Here is a 24327-nt window from a genome sequence, read left to right as displayed (position 1 = left end):
ACAATTAAAATAGGTTTCCTCAGATGGCAACAGAAGATTAAAACTAAAATATGGAAAATAATTAATTTATATTTTTTGTTTTACTATTGATTATATTGTTAATAAATTATACATTCAGTAACTTTAATATTTATTTAATCCTAGGAGATTAAGGGATTTGATAGAGAAATATGAGTAATGACTACTGGGAAGGAGGTTCCTTCATGTTAAAAAATAAATTACATTTGATGAACTGGGGTAGGGGTCTGAGTTTAGCTGACTGAAAGAGATGATAAAATCTTATTAATTAATAAAGAAAATATACAAACATACTCCTGCGTCAGCCAAGAGTTTGGGATACTGACATTAAATATGTAATGGATCAAATGGCAGATTGAAAGGAGTGTGCCAGTAAAATGCTTAACAACTGACTCTCCAAAATGTACAGACAACACAGTTTTAAGTTTAATCTACATTATTAATACTTTAAATTTAGACAATCAACAAAACAATAATCCAAGCCCTGATTTGTAGCATTTGCCAATTTCTAAGGTATAAATATGCACCCTAAAAATTTAAAACTTGGCTCTAGTTTGATCTGGCTCCAGCACACTCCAGAAGGATAATTAATAAGTAAAGAGGGTGGGCAGTGCCACATTGTTATGTGTTTTGTTTTTAGGGAGGAGAGAGGGGAATCAACTTAAAGCTGCTACTACAGCAAGGAAATCTGCCACAAAGACAGAAGTTACAAATTATCTGGGCACATTCATTCCAGTTATTGTATCACTTCTCCCAGAGATTCCTTTTGTTGGGAGGATAATGAAAGAGAATTGATTCTTGGATTCTCAGAATTAAAAGAGACTTTAAAAATTGAATACACCTGAACACACTCTCCTCAATGCAGGCATCCTTCCTAGAAGTTTAAATAATCCTAGTCAAAAGAAAAACTGGTTATAAAAACAGAAAAAGATACAAAAGCTCCAATGATGAATATAGGGCTGAAAATGTGCTTCTGGAAAGTGAACAAGGCTAAGCCCATGTAGGAGAATATGAAGTTCTCTGCCAGGAAGTGGAGCACTTCAAAAAGCTACAAAGATTTAAGGGGAAGGAACAGAAAAAAAATGTGTTAAGTTTTCCCTAACTTTGTTCATTCAAAAATTAAAATCATTTGTATTTCTTTTCACTTAGCAGAATCACTTCTCTCAAATCTCACTCACTTGTTTTGTTCGACTTCTTGACTCCACTGACAGGTTGTTGTAGGTGTAATGAGCTTGGGTAATTCCACAGAAGAGGACCGCGACAACACCTGTCGAGAGATAATGGGGAGGGGAGGAGAGGAGGGAGAGAGACCGAGTCAAAAAAGAGGGAGTATGAAAAAAAGCTCCCTACTGAAGCAAAATGTGAATTAGGCAAAGTCATAGATCTTTTTCTGAACTAAAAAAAGCCCATTACCTTTATTGAAATGTACACATCTAAAGTTCTCTCCTATCCAAATTCCATCCATTTTTTAAAAGTTCCATTTTCCTGATCATTTCAGCTATGTGATATCTATCTCCCTGAAAAGTCTATAAAATTTATTGTCTATACTACTTACTGATCATTTAATTATCGCCTTGCATTGTTAGCTATCAATTAATGAGAGGTATTTTTAATAGTATGAATTAGATTAAATTTCTGAAGAACAATCATGTTTCCTCTCTAGGCCTCAGTTTCCCTTTATATTTTTTAGAGCCCACCAAGTACAAGACATACAAACATTTGATCTGATGACAAATAAAGCTTTAAAGTCTATGGGTCTAGTGCTGTAATTGACATTTCAAAAGTAACTATTCACAGGACAACTTTAGGACTCAACTGACCAGCCTCATCTCATTCCCCTCTCTCAACAATAACCTTATTTTTAATTTAGTTAGCTCTAACTCATTTGAGTTTGGTTATTCAATTCACTCTTCTATGGAAGCTATCTTGCACAGTGACACATTTCTGACATCTGTCTCCTTAACATATTTATACATGACTAAAAATATCCCATAGAAAAGGGGAAGGACATAATGCTGTATAGAAACATATCACATAGGATATATGATAGAATAGCCTGTTTGGGCTGCCTGGATCGTGCTACACATGTGAAATTGTGCTTAATTTTCATCTAAGGCTTTCTCATGGTAACAGGAAAAATCTACAAAGTGAAGAGTCATGGCTTTAGATACCTCTTGGGCAAGTTGCTAACTTCAATTGCCTAGTCCCTACCCCCCTTTTGCTTTGGAGCTGATACTTCGCATCAATTCTAAGAAAGGAGGTAAGGGTTCAATAAAAAAAAGAGAAAATGAAGAGTCAGAGCTCAGAATTGGATTCTTTCAGTTTATGAAGCTAATGACATTGAGGGTAACTTTGCTTCTTGGATGGAGAAGCTATTGTCTACAGACAGTCACTACAAGGGTGACATGTACAAAACAGCATGGGAAGGAGGGATGGGATTGATGCTAGAGCACTTAGAATCCATGATGGAACAGACCAGAGATAATAGAATTATTCACATAGCTGTACATATGTATTTGAAGAGAAAAGAAACATCAGAAAGGAAATATTCTTTCCCTTGTATCAACTTATGCAAGGTGTATGTGTGTGTGTGACTTTCTCTATGTGTAGGTGTCTGTGTATGTCTGCCTATTTGTGTGTGTGTGTGTGTGTGTGTGTGTGTGTGTGTCTGTTTCCCAAAGCAAAGTAATAAAAATTTGGATTAAGGAGGGAAACATCCTCATGAAATCTCTTCATATACAAAATAACATCTACTAAGCCTTACAGTTAATATTCAAAGATTAGATTCAGAAGGGATCTAACACAGCTCCAAATGACAGAATAAGTTGTGACCTAAAAAAAAGACGAGGATTTTGGGAACAGTTAAGTATTCCAATGGTCTAGAAACTTCTTAAAACAATGCCTAAAAAGCACTCATGTCTCGGTAATCAGCTAAATTCATGTCTACCAATTTTCACAGGTCAGTAATTTTTGTTACTGTGAGCCTAGATACAAAAAGTGACAATTCAAGAAAAAGAGCATTGGCCCTGCAGTCAGAGAGCCTTCAAATTCTTCCTCTTATTCTATTACTTGTGTGACCTTGGGGAAGTCACTTAACTTCTCTGTGCCTCAGTTTCCTTACTTGTAAAGTGAGGGGGCTGGATTAGATCCTCCTTTGAGATTACCTTCCAAATCTTAAATCTATGAACTCACCTGTAAACCCACAGGCTTCTGCTAAAAGGAAGGTACTCCAGGACATTAAGAAAAAGAGAGCAGTCTCCAGCAGGGGGAAGCAGTGAAGCTTAGTAAACTTGGTTACGTTAGCATCTGTTAAGGACTGATTTATAGGCTCCTTTGGATTGAAATTATATAGAAATATATACTGTTATTCCAATATTTCCCCAGTCCTCCCCTTCTCTGTACACCCTGTCCCATAACCCAAACTTCCCCAACTATATTCATAGAGTTACTTGAGCTACTGAGAAACTGTTTTTTAAACTCTCACTTTCCCCCTTAGAATCAATACTGTGTATTGGTTCCAAGGCAGAAGACTGGTAAGGGCTAGGCATTTGGGATTAAGTGACTTGTCCAGGGTCACAAATCTGAGGTCAAATTGGAACCCACGACCTACTGTCTCTGAGTCTGGCTCTCAATCCATTGAGCCACCCAATTGCCCCCAGAGAAATGTTTTTAAATCCTCAAAATCCAACTGTCAAGAAAAATCTGAAAGTTATTTTCTCTCTCTATCCTCCTATCTTGTGCCTCCTGATAGCTCCAGCTTCTTTCTATAAGCTTCAGCCCAAGTTCTACTTTCTACAAAAGGCCTTTGCTTATAGTAGTTCCCCTCTCTCCATCCGGCCTCCAGAAGGGGGTTTGGAAAAGTATGCATTTTCTATTTCCTTATCAGTGGACATGTCATTTCCTCCCTGGCTAGTAGGCTTCTAAAAGTAGGGAACTGTTTTCATTTTTGTTGTATCCCCAGCACACAGTGCCTGGGACACAGGATAGGGATAGATGAGATAGGAATGATTTCATCAGCTGAGAGAACTCCCAGGTAAGGAAACTCTTTCTCCCAATGCAGGTGGGTACTTTCTTTGCAATTTAGAGGCTCACAGGGTTGCTTAAGGCTCTGAGGCATTAAGTGATTGCCTCAGGGCACACCGACAGGAAATTGTCAGAAGTAGGCTCTGGATCCTGGGTGGTTGGGGAGGGGAGGGCAGCTTGGTGGCACAGTGGATAGTGGGGCCAGGCTTGGAATTAAAAAGGTTCATCTTTTGATAAGTTGAAATCCAGCCTCAAACTGGATTTACTAGTTGTGTGACCCAGGGCAAGTCACTTATTATTATTTTATTATCCTAATAATAAAATAATAAAATATTATTTAATTGTTTTTTAAGTTCAATTGGTTTAAAAGAAAAATTTAATACATCACTGGAATGCAGTAAATATCTTTTCTTTTCCATTCTTATTGCCACCACCTTAGTTCAGATTCTGATGGCTTCTCTTCCATACTTAATAGCTTTCTAACCCTTTTTGTTTCTTACTTTAACACATGTGGGTAAAAGTCAGTTATGCCTCAGTTTACTCATCTGTAAAATGACCCGGAAAGAGAAAATGCCAAGCCACTCCAAGATCTTTTCCATGAAAACCCCAAATGGGATCATGAAGGGTTGGACATCACTGAAAAAAGAGCAGAACAACAACAAAGGCTTGAACCCAGGTTCTGAAGCTGGCTTTGAGGTCAGTTCTCTTTACACTAAGCCAGTGTCTTTCTAAGTCTGACAGAGTATTTTATGCTTTTAAATTCCCAACTTTATAGCTTGGATTTGTGAGATCTGATCCAGCCTGTTACAAGAAAGTGGCTCAATTCTGTCAAACATGAAGCATTTTCTGAGTTCTAAACACGTACGGGATATTGTGCTAAATAGCAATTGTAAGGGACAAGTAAAAGCAGAAGACAAAGTTCCTATTCTCAAAGAATTTATCATCTCATTTGGGCTACAAGAAACATGCATTACAAAAAGATACTGGCTAGTACAAAGTGGCATACATCTTAGGGCCAAATGAATGGCATTTAAGTCTCTTCATAACTGACTCTTCTATCCCATTTGGGATTTTCTTGGCAAAGTGTTTTGCCATTTCCTTCTCCAGCTCATTTTACAGATGATGAAACTGAGGCCAACAGGGTTAAATGACTTGCCCAGAGTCACATAAATGTCTAAGGCTAGATTTGAACTCAAGTCTTTCTGACTCCAGGTACAGTGCTCTATCTATCCACTGTGCCACTTAGCTGTACCCAAGTGAACACATAACAGCAAAAGCCTGATTTCAAATATGGTACATGGAAGTCTTCTCCTGATTCCCAGACATAATCTGGCCCCAAATCCCTTCTTCTCTGGGTAGATCTGATGCAAGTGGCAGAAGATGGAGAGAGGGGATTGAGCCAAAGCCGGTGACATAGGGAAAGATGGGAAAAGAGAAGGAACAAGAGAAGAATAAAGAAGAGTAAAAAAAGAGTAAAGAATAACTAAAAAGTAATGAGATAGATTTTTTTTTGGTATTATTTAGTCATCTGTGCAGATGATTTCCAAAGAGCAGTAATGGGCAAACTACAGCCTTGTGGGCCAGATGCTGCCCCTTGAAATGTTCTATCTGGCCCCACGATATTATTCCTAATCTGCCGAATACAATGAGTAGGATACAATACAATGAAACTTCGAAATAGTTGCCTTAGAAACAGACTGACAGATAAGCATTTCCTTTCCTTTGGCCCCCTCTTTAAAAAGTTTGCCCATCACTGCCAAAAATAATTCCAAAAAACACCATACAATAAAGCAGCATCACTGGGATAACCACACAGCTTCCTAGGGTGATTACTTTGCCCCTTTATAACAACAGTATTAAAGATGAACAAGGGGCAGCTGGGTGACTCAATGGATAGAGAGCCAGGCCCAGAGATGGGAAGTCCTGGGTTCAAATTTGACCTCAGACACTTCGTAGCTGTGTGACCCTGGGCAAGTCACTTAACTCCCATTGCCTAGCCCTCCACTATTCTGCCTTGGAATCAATAAACAGTATTGATTCTAAGACAGAAGGTAAGAGTTTAAGGGAAATAAAAAAAAGATGAATAATCTTTAAAGACTTGGGAACTCATCAGAAGTTGTGTATATACATGCATGTCTATATATTTTGGATAATGTAGAAAATTTTTTGTGTGCGATGATACACATTTCAAACAGAGACATTTTCCCTTGATTTTTCAAGGGGAGTGAGGGGGAAAATGAAGATCTGCAAACAAAATTTAATTAAAAAAATAAATCAAACTCATCATTTTATAGTCACATATCTATATTCGGTCCTTTAAAATGCCTGATAAAGGCTGGGCTCTAATACTGCTGCAGTCCAAATTTTGGAAAGGCTTCAGGTTTTTTTGGATTCGGGGTCAAATTCAGGACAGCGACCTTAAATTAGGCTACCATTGAAGTCAAAGCCTCAAAGTATTTTTGGTATTAGGAAATAAATGGTGGAATGTCCTGGGATGAAATAATTATAAGCAAGTGTTAGTTTTTGCATCTTAAATGCACATGTAACTGCTGGTGATTAATTGAGTAATCTCATGTGGACAGCTAGGTGGTGCCTGTGGATAGAGGACCAGATCTGGAGTCAGGAAGACTCCCTTGTCTTGAATTTAAATCTGGCCTCTTCCTAGTTGTGTAACCTGGACAAGTTGCTTAACCCAGTTTGCCTCCATTTCCTCATCTGTAAAATGAGCTGGAGAAGGAAATGGCGAACCACTCCAGTATCTTTGCCAAAAAAAAAGCTCCAAATGGGGCCACAAAGAGTCTAAAATGACTGAAAATGATCGAACACAAATTGCTTATGAGTCATTGAACACCTCTGGGCCTCACTTTCCTCATCTGTAAGATGGGGAAGATGAAGAGTTAAGTGAAGTGCTTGCTGAAATTCAATGATTTTACAATTTTTTGGTGAAGTGAAGCTGGTAATACTGGTGAGATGGCGGCTCAAGGAAGGAGTAAGATTGTTTTGAAACAAAAAACCTGACAACTTGATCTCTATCTGTGCTTATTATAGGGAGATTTGCAATGAATACAGTGATTCAGCAAAACACTCATTTCTGGCTTCATCAGTTTCTCAAAATGCCACTAAGTTCTTCCAAATGTTGCCTTATTTCCAAAAAAGTCTGTAGAAAATATCCCCTGAGAAACCCTTTTGGACTCCATGACCCTGATGAAGGCATCACTTTATCTACTGATTTATGCTAGTAAAAATAAAGCAGGAATTAGGAAGATAAGCATTCTGTAGGATAAGCACTGATAAATCATAATGAATACAATTTTACATACTTGCTTACTATGTTGCCTTGCTCAGTTGATTTATAGACATTTTTGAAAGCTTCATATTAGGCAGCAAATCATTTATGGTTCTAGCAAATAGGATATTCATGGTCTATGCCAGAAAATAAAAGTAGCATGAGACATGATGGATGGAAAGTCTGAATGGTATTTTACTAATAATAATAACAATTGAAATTCATAGAGTGCTTTAAGGCATCTGCAAAGAACTTTATAAATTTGATGTTCAGTTGTTTTCAGTCACGCCTGATTCTTCATGACCCCATTTGGGGGTTTTCTGGCAGAGATACTGAATTGGTTCGCCATTTTCTTTTTTCAGCTCATCTTACAGATGAGGAAACTGAGGCAAACAGGGTTAAGCAACTTGCCCAGGGTCACCCAGCTAGTCTGAGGCCAGATTTGAACTCAGAAAGAAGAGGCGTCCTGATTCCAAGGCCAATGCTCTATTCACTGGGCCACCTAGCTGCATCTTTTACAAATTTCATATCATTTTTTCTTCATAATAGTGCCGGGAGATAGGCAATATTATCATCCCCATCTTAGTGGTTACATGTTGTAATGCAGAGATTGCAGCATGGAATCCCTGCAAAATACAGGGTCAGCCTCACCTAGAATTCCAGGGAACCATGCTGCAATCTCTACATTACGATGTCTGAGGCTCTATTTGAACTCAGGTGTTTCTGACTCCAAGTGCAGTGTGCCACCCCTACTCTGCTCTAGATATTAATCCATCAGAGGAAGACCTCCAGGATACTGGGTGGATGTCTTACGGAAGATTTATGAGAAAAGAAGATTTGGATCTCTACCAGCAAACAGATCTATGGCTAAGTCAGTTTGTTTGTGGTCACAGCAAAGACTTAGGCATGAGATCCTTGGTCAGGAATACATCCCTTATTTCTTTGGGGAAATCACCAAGCAACTCGTTGATGTACATAACATGTCAGGTCGTGTTTTCCAGGAACATAATAACTCCCATAAGCTACAAGAGTCTATATAAATTTCCCATTGAGGCAAAAAGACAATTTTCAATGAGTAAAATGCAATCCAGATGCCTGTTCTGGACACAGAGGCCAGACAAATATTTAGACATTCTCAGGCAAAAAGGCATGAAATGGAAAGGCTGTTGATGATGGCGGATGACACGTATCCTAAGTGCTCCTCCCAAGGATCTTTGTGTGATAAGCATCTAGCAGGATGTAGCAGGATGCTACTTAGGAGCTACTCCTGCTTCTCCAAGAGCAAGACATTTCAAGGGGGTTCTTAATCCAATTTTGGTGCCAGATTGAACTCTACTCTACCAGCCAATCAACAGACTTCTTTTCAAAATCTCAAGTAACATAAAGTTGAAGCCAGAAAAGGCACAGAAAAGGATATTAGAGCTGTCACGACTCCAGTCACTGCTCCCATGGCAAAGGAGCCACTGAATATTCCCAGGAATACTCCCACAGATTTAAAGAAGGCTGCTGCGTCAAAAGCATGGGTATTCAATCCAGTTGGCTGGTAGGCAACGATAGACCTGGGGTTGAAGAGAAGAGGGGAAATTAAAAAAAAAAAAAAAAGGTCAGGTGAGGATTAAAAAAATACTGCATTTCAACCATTTTTTTTTCTTTTTCAAAGTACAGCAGTATCTCATTTTGGTTTTTTGAAATCGGAGTCCTGTTGATTAAACACTGAAAAAGCACAAATCAGAAAGCTGATAAGCCTTATTTAGAAGAATGTGATTCAATATTTAACACTGTTAAGATAAAAAGGCGTAGTGAAGAGAAGAGTGATCTCAGAGTTAGGAAAATGTGGGTTCAAGGTCTACTTCTGATACCTATTAGCTGGATAACCTTAATCATGTTACTCCTCAGTATCCCAGGAAATATTCCCAAAGTAGGAGGTTTAGAAATATTTCCAAAGTAGAAGGCTTAGGCTTTTCCTACAGTGATAGTTCTATCTAAAAAAGGGAGAAACAAATAGATTTTAAAAAATAAGCCACTTATCTTTTAAGAGTGGTAAGGGCTAGGCAATTGGAATTGAGGGACTTGCCCAGGATCATTCAGCTAGGAATTGTATGAGATCAGATTTGAATCCAAGTCCTCTCAACTCCAGGCCTGGTGCTCTATCCAATGTCCTACCTAGCTGCCCACAAATAGACTTTTGTACTTCAGTCTAAAGCATATCAGTCGAGAAAAGCCTTTTCCTTACTATGAAATAGTAATATTACTTACGAGGATAACACTATGGCCACAGCATCATTTAGGACACTTTCTCCAAAAAGAAGGGCATATAGGTCCACGTCAGCATGTAGTTCATTAAATATGGCCAGAACAGTCACTGGGAAAAAAAAAGATACAGAGGGATTCATTAGGAAAATTCTTTATCTTTCCCTTGTGGACCAAGCTAAGCCGGCTTTACCAAAGTTAATCTCTTGCTATAATTTTAAATCGTTACCTATGGAATGGGAAGCAAAATATTATTCTACTTGTCTATGGCAGACAACACTATAATATTACTAACTTCCATGAAATACTAGTCATACTAGCATCATAATAACAAAAGGTAGCATTTATACAGCATTTTAAGGTTTGCAAAGCACTCTAAGAATATCACATTTGGTCCTGACAAGATCAGGAGGTAGGCACTATGATTATCCCCATTTTACAGATTAGAAAACTGAGGTAGACAGGTTAAGTTTTTATCCTTGTGGGAACAAAGCCTAGAAGCGTCTAAGCCCTGACTACAGGGCTAGTGCCCTATCTACTGAGCCACCAATTATAATCATAACAAAGCATCAGTAGGTGGTCAATCCTGAGGATTTACCAAAGATTGCACTTCTAATTAGTTCCAGAATCCTAGCCTTATGTAACTGTAAGTCAAATATTTTCAACTTTCCTGGAGTTTTTATGTTCTTTTTTTAGATTTCAGTTCTTACCTCAACATGTTCCAAAGCCCATTTACAACAATTTATGTCCATACACTGTTTTTTTTTTATCATTTCAGAGCACTTTCAAATCATTTCATTTAAATGATGAGTTGTGGTGGTGGTTAGTCATTTTTAGTCATGTCTGACTCCTCATGACCCCATCTGGGGTTTTCTTGGCAAAGATCCTGTGGTGGTTAGCTATTTCCTTCTCTAGTTTATTTTACAGATGAGGAAACTGAGTCAAAAAGCATTCGGTGACTTACCCAGGGCCACACAATTAATAAGTGTCTGAGCCCAGAGTTGAACTCAGGAAGATAAGTCTTTCTGATTCTAGACCCACCACTCTATCCACTGTGCCAACTAGCTTTCCATTGAGATATGGCACTGTGGAACTATTATAAGTACTTATATTTAAAATATATTTTAATTTTTAATTAAAAATACTTATATTTAAAATAATAGAGTTTAGTTAGTGTAACCTCTTTGTTTCAGATATGAAAACTAGAAGATATTAAATGACTTGTCCAAGGTCCTACAGGTACTAAGTGGCAGCACCAATTGGCAAATTTAAAAACTGGTTAAAGAAGGTTGGTGACTGGCTTAAGAAAATAAGGTCACAGCTCATTAGTGAGAGAGCAAAATCTAGAAATCAGGTTTCTTAACTCCAACTTGGGCCTCTTTCTACTTTAAAACACTGGGAGAAAAAAATGAGAATGAACAGAAGAAATCAGTTTAGGTTTGAGAATTTTATGATGTACCATTAGATAATTGGATACATCCCTGGGGATATTGCATGTCAAGAAGGTCTATTCCAATCAGATCTCTTTTCTGCAAAGAACTTGCCATTTTCACACCACAAATAGCAATTACCAGGCAGCCAGTGAAAAGCCACTCTTTCCCTATCCATCCTGATAGAGCTTATTGGACGATAGAGCAGGGAACAATTTAGTCACCCACCACACTCTTCCTAAAAGTGTTCCTTATGTGTTGGTCTACTTATTAATGCATGTTAAGTAGTTATTGAGTGTAGCTCTTTTTGGTTTACTCTCAGAAGTAAAATAATAATACCTTTTCTTGTTTCTTAATTTTTTCTACAACACCTTGAGGGAGAAAGGAAAACCAATATAATAAAAATGGTGCCAATCAAGCTCCATTAAAATAATGATAGCCAGCGCTTCAAAGTTTGCAAAAACACTTCACATATGTTAACTCATTTGATCCTCATGGCAATCCTGTAAGGTAGGTATTATGATCACATTGATTTTACAGAAGAGAAATCAGAAAAAGAGTAATTAAGTGACTTAGTACAGTTAAGCCTACACATAGTAGGTGATTAATAAACGTTTATCTTTATCGAGTGGAATGGAATTGATTTGTCTAGGGTCATCTAGGCTCTGAAGCCAAATGACTTCAGGCTTTCTGGCTTCCAGGACCAGTGGAGCCACCACCTACTGAGTTGCCTAGCACTTGTCCTGAATTTCTGAATAGTAATTTAATCAGGAAGTCATTCTGCCTGTCATTTAGCTTTTCAAGAGAAGCTGTGCCCTTTATAAGACTTAAACCTTCACTAATACCCAAATATATTATCCAACAGCAGTCTCTCAAAAGGTATTCACAAAATTCCTAAAATAAAATTTTAATGGACTCATTTTAAAACATTGTAAGAATATCATAATCATGTAGTTGGAATAAATCTTAACGATCTCATAGTATAAGCCTTCTATCTTACAAATGAAGAAACTGAGGCCTAGAGAAACAAAGAAAATCACGCATACAGTAGTTATTGGCAGAGCTGGGCGTAAAGCTAAGGATGACTCCAAGCAGCTGGTGGCAGAGTGGATAGAATGCTAGGTCTGTAATCGGGAAGACCTGAATTCAAATCTAGTCTCAGACAATTAACAACTGAGTGATCCTGGTCAAGTCCGTTTAATCCTAACCCTTTGGCTGTCTTGATTTCCTCATCTGTAAAATGCAGATAATAACAACACCTACCTATGAGGATTCTTGAAAGTATAAAATAGAGATATCACTTTGCAAAACTAGCTGTTACTTAGGGTTTCTTTACCTATACCATTCTGCAGTCCAGTTGGGAACTGGGGAATAGGGAAAGGGAAGGAATGTGAAAAATAATCAAATTCAAAATATTTGTAAATTGTATCTCTAACAAACTGCTGGAAATTCAGTAATTTGAAGCAGGTAAAAGGGTGGACTTTGAGCTTTCTTCCTCATAGTTTCTTATCTTCGGCTGAAACTGAATCCACCTGGGTCCGTTTTTACCACACTGAAGAGAAAGAAATAACAAATTGGAAGAGAGATTTCTTTTAACAATAGAAATGAAAATAGATTTTTTTCTTAGCTGTGTCAATAAGAGGTACAAAGAGGAAGTCTTTCCCTATGAACTGACTTTCTACAGCCAATTGCTCTAGTGAATGTGGCATGGTGAGTCCAGTAGACGGAGCACTGACATGGGAGTCAAATGATATGAGGTTTAGTCCTAGGTCTGCCACTAATCTTCCTGGATTCACAGGATTATGGATTTAGAGCTTTAATCTAGTCCAACCCCTTCATGTTTCAAATGAAGAAATTGAGACCTAGAATAAGTGACTATAGTGAGTGGCAAAGAAAAGATTTGAACCCAGGTCCTCTTAAACCAACTCCATCACTCTTTGCAATCACTGGAAAAGTTACAACAGCCCCAAGCTTTAGTTTCCACATTGGCAAAAAGAAAGAGTTGAGTTAAATGATCCCAAAGGTCTCTTATAATTTCATGCTTCTGTGATGCTAATTATAGGCACTAATGGTAACATACCATCTACTCTAAATTATCCTGATAATGAAGGACAAGGATAATAATACCAAAGCATTATTCTTTGGCATTCTTCCCCCAAATACTCTAACACCCTGGTCATAGAATAATGGACACACTTGAATTTTATCCTTGTGTTTCTCCTGCTGACTTTATGACACTGTTTGGGTTTCTAACCTTAGCCTTACATTGTAAGCTTTTCACTCCCCAAGTATGTCAAATAGAAACCCACCTGCTCCCTCATGCAGGCACTGGTATTAAGTCTTTCTCCAGATTCTCAGCCACTCTGCTACCCTCTGACCTTGACCCTCAATAGATGGAGTCGAGGGAAACTAAGTAGACTGTGCTCTAATGCCTTCTTCAGTTGCCTGTGGGTTTGTTTTCCCCACTGACAGAAAAAAAGGATGAAATAGTAAATGGCAGTGATGGAATTCTGGAATCTCAGAGGTGGAAGAGGGACCTTAAAGACCACCTTGTCTTGACTCGTATCTGAATAAATATCCCTTCTAGAACAAGCCATTCATATTTTGTCAGAACATCACTAGCTGGGGAGGGAAACCAACTAATTTCCCATAACATTCCATTCACTTTTGGCTAGCTATGATTATTGAGAAATTTTTCTTTGCTCTTCAGTTCTTTTTCGGTTGTGTCTGATTCTTCATGACCTCTTTTGGGGTTTTCTTGGCAGATATACTGGAGTATCTCTTGCTATTTACTTCTCCAGCTCATTTTACAAATAAGGAAACTGAGGCAAATAGGGTTAAATGACTTTCCCCAGGATCATATAACTAGTAAATATCTGAAGCCAGATTTGAACTCAGGAAGATATATCTTGATGACTTTAGGCCTGGCATTCTATCTAAGAAATCACCTAGCTGCCCTCTCATTAAGACTATCCAAGGTGAAATGAGCTGCCATGAGAGGTTTTGGGTTCCCTTTCCTTGGAGGTCTTCAAATGGAGTCTGGATGACCCCCTGTTGGAGATTTTATAGTGGGGATTTCTTTTATGTATAGGTTGGACTAGATGACTAATGAGATCCCTTCCAATTCTTGAACTTCATGATTTTGGAAAGTCCCCTTCATGGATCATAGCATAGCCCAATGGTTATGAAATGCTTCAGGGCTCTTAGTTTTTCTTTTTCATTTGTTGTGCTTGTTCAACTTTTTATCATAGTTCTATAAAGATGAGGAAGTGTTAGGAAGCACTAATAGTGGGCCAAGACTTGAAGAACATTTTATAAGACAAAAATTTCAGAATGAAACAGAGAAAAGAAAAAGCCAGTCTCGAAAGTGTTGTCTGATTTACCTGAGGATCTAGATATGGACAGTGGGATAAGAAATTTAGAGGAAATAAAAACTCTGTGTACCAGGTAAGAGGAGTGAGGTTTATTGAGTATACAGGACTATAACCGAAGCATCAGCAGACCTGGACACCATGAAGAGCCACCCAGTGATGCCTATCAGAGCCATGCAAGTCCAATAAAGTATTCAGGTAATTCCAAGGATCATTGTTACTCTGAAACTCTTGAAGCCCTTGCAGAAAAGGTAGAGCTAGAGTAAGGGGGGGAAGTCTAGGGGCCAACACTTTGGAGGGTACTAGGACCCAACACATTGGTCATGGCAGAAAAAGCAATGATAGGGTAAGGGGGAAGAGTCTAGGGGTCAACACTTTGGAGTGAACTAGGAGTCAACATCTAGGACCCAACACTTTGGTCATGAGAGAAAAAGCAAAGATAGGGTAAGGGGGAAGAGTCTAGGGGTTAACACTCTGGAGAGTAGTAAGCAATTGGACTATGTTCATTCAAGGCCTTGTGATCAACTACCCAGATTTAGCACAAACAAAGCATTGAATAAATATTCGTTGACTGAACAACTGATGTGAAGTAATGCAGAGGGTGTTGAGGTATACAAAATGGTCTGCAAGAGGGATGGAGTGAAAAAATATTTAATAAAAAAATGGACATTTAAAGTGATAAGTTGCTGAGGGCAACTCGATGAACTTTTCACATATTGCCACCAAATGAAATAATAAAGATACAGAGCACAAACATGCAGTTCTCCTGATTCCTTGCTACTTGAAAAACCAAGGGCCACGTGGAAGACAAGAAGGTCAGAGCAAGCTATGGGTTGATGACTGGCTTATATCAAAGGTCCTCAATTGCTCTACTTAAGAACAGTGAACAAGCTGAAGAGCAGGTGGAAAAGGAGAGATGGCTGTAAAACCAAAAGGTCCAGATGAGCTACCAAGTGGATTAATTTGGTAAATCCCAATGATTAAGGGCAGGTCTAGAGTTCAGCTAATCAGCTTTACCAGGGACCATAAACAGGCATTTAACTTATTTCCCTCCAATTGTGACCTAATTCTTAGGAATAAACTTTGGCAAGGAAAATGGCCCTGGTGTTCCTTGAAACAAAGACAAATATAATAGGGTCTTCTAATTCTGCAGTGACTATGGCAAAAAGTGGCAAAAAGGAAAGGGGAATGATTTTAGACTTGTCTCTAAATATTAGCTGTTGATACTCCAAATGAGAAAAGTCCTTATACGAAGATCAAGAAGATGACATGCTCCCATGACATATAGCCTGGAATAGAGGAAAGAGCTCTCAATTTGGGGTCAGGAAGACCTGAATTTAACAACCATGCTTCCTAGCTGGGGACTACAGGAAAGTTACAGAATCATCCTGAGCTTCTCATCTGTTAAATGGGATGATAATAATGCGTGTGGGCAGCTAAGTGGCTCAATGGTATAGAGTTCTGGGCCTCAAGTCAGGAACACTTGAATTCAAAACTGGCCGTAGACACTTCCCAGCTGTGTGACCCTGGGCAAGTCACTTAACCTTGTTTGCCTCAGTTTCTTCACCTGTAAATTGAGCTAGAGAAGGAAATGGCAAACCACTCCAGGATCTTTGCTGAGAAAAGCTCAAATGGGGTCATGAAGAGTCAGACATCAGTCAACAACAACCAATGCCTTTTGAGTACCTACCGCACAGGCTTGTTGTGAGACTCAAAAGAAATACTATATATAAAGTACTTTGCAAATGTTAAAGAGATAATATTCCTACTAGAGAAATGAATGATATCAACATTAATTAGTTTTTTCTATGAAGACATAATAGGGCATCGGAATGAGCGTTGAATGTGGAGAAATAAAGATATGAGTTCAAATATTCCACCTGACATTTACTAATTGTGTTATCTCAAGCAAGTCCCTTAACTTCTCTGAATCTCAGACTCCTTATCTATAAAATGGGTATATAATAAGGGTTGTCAGGAAAATCAAATGATGATGTATGTAAAGCACTTCATGAACCTCCTATCATTATATGACAGCTATTATTACTATTAATTATGTAAAGAAAACCCAGGGGGAAAAAGCAATCTGCAGCTATGCAAGTCCTTAATTACATAGGAGGATAAGAATAAGCTAGAATATACTTGGGAAAGTTTATACAGTGTGTTGGCACAGAAGCAGATCTTTAACACCAATTTTCTTTGAGTGATCCTTTATTCCTTCACATAAAAGAGTGCCACAGTCTATGTGGATCTCCAAAAGAACGACAGAGGGAAGCACAGTGAGCATGTTTGGTTCTGACATTACTAAAAACAACGCACCCAAAATAGTTAAATTTATTATGGGAAGGAAGTAAGACAAGAAGAGAGGATAAAACGAGTCATGTTGTGAGCACCAAAGATGGACAGTCTACATACTTGACTAGAATCCACAAATAATGTAAATAGATCTAGCCCATACATGTTCATTACCACCAGCCATGTTCCTGAGTGTGGCCTGAATGAGATTAAAATATAATTGGGAAATATTTAACAAAACAAGTAGAAATATATTAAAACACAGATAATGTCAATGTGTAGTTTTCTTAGTCAACCTGCAGACCACTGAAATAATTATGTATGGTTTTGTTCAGTTATTTTTTAGTTGTGTCTGACTCTCCATGACCCCATTTTGGACTTTCTTGGCAGAGATACTGGACTGGTTTGCCATTTCCTTTTCTGGCTCATTTGCAGATGAGGAAACTGAGGCAAACAGGGGTTAAGTGATTTGCCCACGGTCACTCAGCTAGGAAGTGTCTGTCATATTTGAACTTATGAAGAGGAATCTTCCTGATTCCAAGTCCAGTGCTTTATCCACCGTACCACTTACTTGCCCCTTATGCATGATTTAATGGCCCCATTTTCTATTTGAATTTGATACCACTGATCTAGAGGAAGTCCCCAGCATGTCAAGCAGGTCCCTTGGAGGATTAAAATGTAAACTCCATGAGGGCAGGGGTATGAGTTTTTCCCTTTCTTCGCAGTGCTTGCATAGTAGGTGCTTGTTAAACTACATGCAGACCTGCTGACATACTTGTGGGATGAAGTGACAGTGCAGACAGGTAGCAAAGGAAGGAAGCATCCATATCTGGGACATCACAGATCTGTCAACATAGGAAAGTGGTCACAACCAAGGAAAGGGTGGCTCTATTGTACTCTGTGCTAGTCCATTAAATCTGGAATACTGTGCTTGGTTCTGAGAGCCACATGTCTAGTGGAACAATGACCAATTAGAGGACATCTAAATGGGTGACCTGGACTTTGAGGGGGACCCAGATATTTGTCGTGAGAATGACTGAAGGGACTGAGGATGTTAAGTCTGGCAACATGATGGGAGATGGGGAGGAAATGACACAATAGCAATATTGAAAATATTTGAAGGGCTTTTACTTGGAAGACAGATTAGTCACATTGATTAAGAAAGCAGAACTAAGAGCCAAATGCTTGGAAATTCAAATGGGCTAAAATTTATCTCACTTTAAGAAAGCATTTCTTGGACTTTGTGGACTATGTCTTGAGTCGCTTGTTGGCTTAAGTATTCATACAGAAGTAGATTTATGGTCTTGTACAATGGAGAGAAGGTTAGACTTAATCACCTCTAGTATCCATAGGGGCAGCCAGGTGGTGCAGTGAATAGAGCACTGGACCTTGAATCAGAAGGACTTATTTTCCTTAGTTCAAATCTGTTCTCAGACACTTCCAAGCTGGGTGACCCTGGGCAAGTCACTTAACTCCCATTGCCTAGTCCTTATTCCTCTTCTGCCTTGAAACCGATACACGGTATTAATTCTAAGAGTTTAAAAAACAAAACAAAACAATGGAGAGTATGTTCCACAGGGATATGAAGAGTCAAATATGACTGAACGACTACATAAACAACAACCAAATAAAGCTCTGTGCAAAGCATTTTACAATTACTATCTCATTTAATCCTCCTAACCTGGAAAGGCAGGTGCTATTATCTTCATTTGACAGATAAGGAAACTGAGGCAGAGCGACTTTCCTAGGGTCGCACAGCTAATGTGTCTGATGTTGGATTTGAACCCAGGCTTCCTGACTCCTAGCCTAACATTGTACTCACTGAACAACCATGCAGTTGCATGTACTCACAAGTTTGCTAACTGGGCCAGAGAGGAAAGAAGAACATGATGCTCAGTGCTGGGGATGCAAAAATAAATAAATCAATGCCTTACAGAATCATGCCTACCAAGGGTAGCTAGGTGACTCAGTGGATAGAGAGTTATGCCTAGAGATGAGATGCCTTGGGTTCAAATCCAGTCTCACCTAACTGTGTGACCCTGAGCAAGTCACTTAAACCCCATGGCCCAGCCCTTACCATTCTTCTGCTTTAGACCTATACACTATATTGATTCTAAGATGGAAGATAAAGGTTTAAGAAAAAAAAAAGTATTCCACCTACCACCAAAAGATAAAAGGACACTCAATCCAGATAGAAACCCAAGCAGCTAGGATGGGGGAAAATCTGGAACTCATAACCAGGAGACCCTTGGGGAGAGTCAAGGAAGAAGCAAAACTTCCATGAAGGTGAGAGGATAATGAAATGTAAAGTAGTGCATATAAGGATCTGATCTCGAAAAGCAAGTTGTATTGGGCATACACCGATGGAGAAAATCCATTGCCATGACTGCTTGCTGTACGAAACTGCTGTGGGGGTGGGGGTGGGGGTCTGTGCTAGTGGGGTGATCCCAGGGTCTCTGAAGGATGTGGCTGACAGACCAAAAGGACAACAGTTTCAGAGCTAAAAGAGAAGACTCAGAAAAGGGGGAACTAGAAATCTGACAAAAACCTTTAAAGGACAAGGAAACATTGATGAATTAGGACAGTGTTGAGCAATCTATATGCTATAGCACAAAAGCTTAAGGGCAAACAGGACTCCAAATCAAAGCTGGGGCACACGGGGCTCAAGTGTCACAAGTTATCAGAGGGCCTCAATGGACAGGCAGAAGAGCAGAGGAACCCCATATTTAATCATTGATAACTGTAGAGTTAATTTTTAAACTCTTACCTTCTGCCAATAGGTATTGGTTCTAAGACAGAAGAGGGATAAGGGTTAGGCAATGGGGGTTAAGTGACTTGTCCAGGGTCACCCTGCTAGGAAGTGTCTGAGGCTGGGATTTGAATCCAGGACTTCTAGCCTCCAGCCTGGCTCTCAATCCACTGAGCCAGCCAGCTAGCTGCTGCCTCCCTCCTTTTCCCCCATAATACACATATAATCAACTGAGCTGTGTGCATTTTCAGAAAGCACGGCTTTGATATTTCACAACGAGAGGTAGCAATAAGAGATTAATCACACAGTAAACTCTATGTGAAATATGCAGGCAGACATCTTTCCCCAGAATATTCATTTCTGAACACAGGCTATCTCATTGGCAGCTTTATAATGCTAATAAAGCTGGTAAAATTTGGCAGAAAATCATTAAGAATAGAATGACTAATGAACCTTGCATTTGTTCATACTAGAAGCCTCCCTTCTCTTCTCTCACCTACACAACAAAACCCTTCTAGGGACTGGAATATTTCAGGGTTCAACAGTTTTCAATTCAGACAAATGCAGGTATGAGCCAAAACTTTCCCCGCCTATTTGGTATCATTATACTTGGTGCAGTGTTGGGCCTGGAATCAGGGAGACTCATTTTTGTGAGTTCAAATCTGGCCTCAGATACTTACTAGCTGTGTGACCTTGGGCACGTCACTTAACCCTTTCTGCCTCAGTTTCCTAATCTATAAAATGGGCAGGAGAAGGAAATGGCAAATGCTTCCAGTCTCTTTGCCAAGAAAGCCACAAATGAAGTCACAAATTTGACAGGTCTGAAAATGACTGAATAACAACACTGTAGAGTGGAAAGGACACTAGAATGAGAAATGGGTTGATGCAGTTTTCAGTTCTAGCTCTGGGATTAGCTGTGTAATCTTAGATAAATCATTTCCATCAAAGTGTAAAGTTTCCTTATTTGTAAAATGAGACCTGGACTAGCTCAAACTTTTCCTCTTGGTCTAAAATAATACAATACTGAGCTTTAATATACCAATTAATTAGTTTGATGTCACTGCTTCTGTCTAGATTGGTATCTTTAGTATTATTAAGGCATTCAATGTCCAGACAAAAGACCTTTCAAGTCTACCATGTTCAATCTGCTGAATAATACTGAAATATGCCTAAGAGAGTAAGTCATTAGGATAATAACTGGCCCTTTTCAGAGCTCTTTAGGGACATTTAATTTTTCCCTCCAATATCCACTAAAGGCAAATAAATAATGACTTCCCTTTTTTATTTCTTTTTAAGGGAAAACAAACCCTGTCAAGTCTTCTCTCTATTTCATCATTCAGTCTCATTTCCACATTTAAAATGTAATCAAGGGGTAAGAAGTTATATTCTTTGAAAAAAAACCTCGTTACCTACATGAAAATTATATACTTGCTAATAGAAGCCCATATGTACCAGTTGGGATCTTAAAGCTTTCAAAACCTGAATTGTACACAAAGCCTTTGGTCTGAATATAGGTTTCTTAGCCTGAGATCCATTAACTTAAAAAAAAATGATAGCTCTATTCCAATATATTTCCTTTGCCACCTCGTGCATTTTATTTTATGCATTTAAATACATTAGTCTGAGAAAGTCTTAGTAGTCTGTAGGCTTTCCCTGGATTACCAAAGGGGCCCCAGGACTAAAAAGAAACCTCAAAAACCTGAAACCCACAAAAACTCAAACAAAAAACAACTCCCCTTGATTGTGCACAAGTAGGCAGATCTATACAAACAAGGAGGAAAACTGTTGGAGTTGAAGCAGCAGACACTTGAACCTCATTCTCATCCAAATTAGTCAAAAGAAGGAAGAAAATATAGAAACATGGTTTAGCACAGAAATACAGGGGAAAAGAAAGACAAGGAAATAAGAGAGAAAGAGGAGAAGGGAGGGGAAGGAATTATAAAGAGAGTAGATTAAGGAAGGGATTAGTCCTAAGTAAAACAAATTCCAAAAGTAGATATTAAAATATATTAGAATATTCTTTTATGTTTTCCTTCTACTGAGGTCACATACTTTTCTTTTTTCTTGCTTAGTTTATTTTTTCTCAATTGCATGTAAAAGTTTTTTAATATTTGTTTAAAAAAATTATTCTGAATTCTCTCCCTTCTCCTGCTCTCTTCAAGAAAGCAAACAATTTGATATAGATTATATATGTGCAGTCATGTAAAATATATCTCCATGTGTAAGAAATAAAATGAATATAAAAGGATAGCTTTAAAATATTATGGTTTTTAAAGATTTATTGGTAGCCATTAGAAAAATGAAACCACATGTCATGCTAAGAGTCAGTTTAATAAAACCACACGCCATGCCTGCCGCCTCCGTGGTAGATAGATCACAAAGAGGAAGTGCAAAACCAGCCACTCAATTTTTATCCTCCCGTTTACGTCATTACGTTAACTGTCTACATCATCACATAAGATAGAAGACCAGTGGACTAATGGGAAATGTAGTTCTAAGACTCCCAAACTTCCAATAACACACGTTAGCTGGGTTGTAAAAGAAAATGCAGACCAAAAAAAACAAAAAAACAAAAAACAAAAAAAACAAAACCCAAACATCGAGAAAAATAAAATTAAAAAATATGCTTTCACCAGCATTCAGACTCCATTACTTCTTTCTCTGGAGATGGATAGTATTTTAATCATAAGTCCTTCAGATTTGTCTGGGATCACTAAACAGAATAGCTAAGTCATTCACGGTTGATCATTGTGCAATATTGTTGCTACTGCATACAATGTTCCCTTGATTCTGCTTACTTCACTTTGCATCAGTTTATACAACTCAGGTTTTTCTGAAAGTATCCTGCTCATCATTTCTTATAGTACAATAGTATTCCAACTCAATCATATACCACAGTTTGTTCAGCTATTCTCTAATTGATGGGCATCCCCTCAAATTCCAATTCTTTTACACCACAAAAAGAGCTGCTATAAATATTTCTATACATATAGGTCCTTTTCCTTTGATCTCTTCTGAATAGGGACCTAGTAAGTGGTATCTCTGGATCAAAGGAAATGCATAGTTTTAGAGTCCTTTGGGCATAGTCTCAATTTGTTCTCCAGAATAGTTGAATCAGTTCACGACTCCCCTAAGAGAGTGATAATATCCCAATTTTTCTAAATCCCTTCCAAAATTTGTCATTTCCCTTTTTTATCATACCAACATGTATGAGGTGATACCTCAGTGTTGTTTAAATTTGCATTTCTCTAATCATTAGTGATTTAAAACATTTTTTCATATGACTGTGGGTAGCTTTGATTTTTTCTTTCAAAAACTATCTGTTCATACCCTTTTATTGTGGGGGGCTTGAGGTGAATCCCCTGGGTTTGGGAAGGATACCCTTTGCAAGAATGCAAGAGTCCAAGACTTAGCTTAAAAATAAAAAGAGAAATTTATTAATTTGGAATTTATGTTGAATTTGGCTGGGAGGACAGTATAGATGGAAAGCTACCTCCTAGAGGAGATCAAGTCTGGGTTCTTTATACTCTTTACAACAGTTGATATGTGGGTATGCACTCAGGCACAGGGGGAGGGTGTTGGGGAGGTGAGGGATTTGGTCATCTGACCGGGGTCAGCTTGAAGACATAGGAGGTGACCTTCATAGATTAGGAGACATATAGATGTCTTAGATACAACCTGGAGGTATCAATGCATAGCTTGAATCTCTATGTCCAACTCAAATCTAAAGGACAATCCAAGGCAGGTAATCTTTTCAGGGTCTTATGGAGTTATCAGATGCTTTGGGTTAGTAGTCACAAGGATGTAAGGGGGCAAAGGAATTTAGCTGCTTACAGTTTGCCTGAAGTACTTCTGTAATTTGGGGGTATGATGTCCCATGCCACTTTGACCACTTACCAATTGGAGAATGACTCCCATTCTCATAAATTTGATTTGGTTTCCTATACATTTGAGACATGAAGCCTTTATTAGAGGAACCTGATGTAAAAATTTTCCCCTAATTTTCTGCTTTCTTTCTAATCTTGGTAGCACAAAAATATTTATAGCTTTTTCTGAGGGGGAAAGAATCAGGAATCTGTTATTGTATGTAAATGTGATGTAACGCTGTTGTGCTAAACTCTTATCAGTGTAAGGCCTAAAAAAGATCCCATAAGACTAAAGGCAAAATGTTTTCCATCCCCTGATAGAGAAACGAAGAATTTGGAACTCAAGAAATATTTTTTAGGTTATAGTCACTGTGGAACTTTGTTTTGATTGACTATACATGCTTGTAATAGGTCTTGTTTTTCTTATGTTCACAATAGGTCTAGGAGAGTGGGAGGATGAAAAGACAGATCGTGGATGATAAAAAAGCAATATTTTTTTTAAAGAGGCACTTCTGATCAACAACCCAGTGACCATTCACAGTTCCTGAGGTTTCACCGTCCAATTCCTGACAAAGAAGTAACAAACATGGAGTGTAAATGGAGACATTTTTTAGACAGTCAATGTGAAAATTGGTTTTGCTTGACTATACATGTCTGAAATAGGGGCTTTGTTCTTGCTTTCTCAATGAGGGGCATGAAGAGGGAAGAGAGGGGGGGACAAGGCTGATCTTTGTTTGCAAATAAAATAAAAAATTAGATTGAAAAAACTAAGTGCCCCTCAACTAAAGCATATTAGACTATTTCCTTTCCTCCTACAAAACTATTTCCTTAGCAAGAGCCATTATTGATAGCTGCCAATAAAGAAATGGCTAGTTATAAACATTTTATACAGATGGATTTAATCACAGGTTTAAATGCTAAGGTATGTGCATGAGTGAGTTTAAAATTTTTCAAGTTCTAAGGAATAGCCAAATCATGCTTGAAAGAAGGAGATCTACCAGATGAATCAACAGCAAACCACTTTAGAGCCTACAGCCTA

At 38.4% G+C, this 24327-nt stretch overlaps 1 protein-coding gene across 1 annotated transcript in view; it reads right to left on the bottom strand.

Moving 5' to 3' along the window:
• Nucleotides 1–24327, bottom strand: part of SLC9A7 (solute carrier family 9 member A7) — a 212253-nt gene that overhangs the window by 72351 nt on the left and 115575 nt on the right. The window contains exons 6-10 of the mRNA XM_044670403.1: nucleotides 9584–9689; nucleotides 8745–8886; nucleotides 3211–3316; nucleotides 1197–1285; nucleotides 953–1066 (exon numbers count right to left, since the gene is read on the bottom strand). Coding sequence (XP_044526338.1) covers nucleotides 953–1066; nucleotides 1197–1285; nucleotides 3211–3316; nucleotides 8745–8886; nucleotides 9584–9689 — 557 coding nt within the window. The remainder of the gene's footprint in view (nucleotides 1–952; nucleotides 1067–1196; nucleotides 1286–3210; nucleotides 3317–8744; nucleotides 8887–9583; nucleotides 9690–24327) is intronic.

Source organism: Gracilinanus agilis, chromosome 3 (genome assembly GCF_016433145.1).
Source record: "Gracilinanus agilis isolate LMUSP501 chromosome 3, AgileGrace, whole genome shotgun sequence".
Lineage (NCBI taxonomy): Eukaryota > Metazoa > Chordata > Mammalia > Didelphimorphia > Didelphidae > Gracilinanus > Gracilinanus agilis.
The sequence above is the reverse complement of the archived record's forward strand: the minus strand, read 5'-3'. Positions and strand labels throughout refer to the sequence as shown.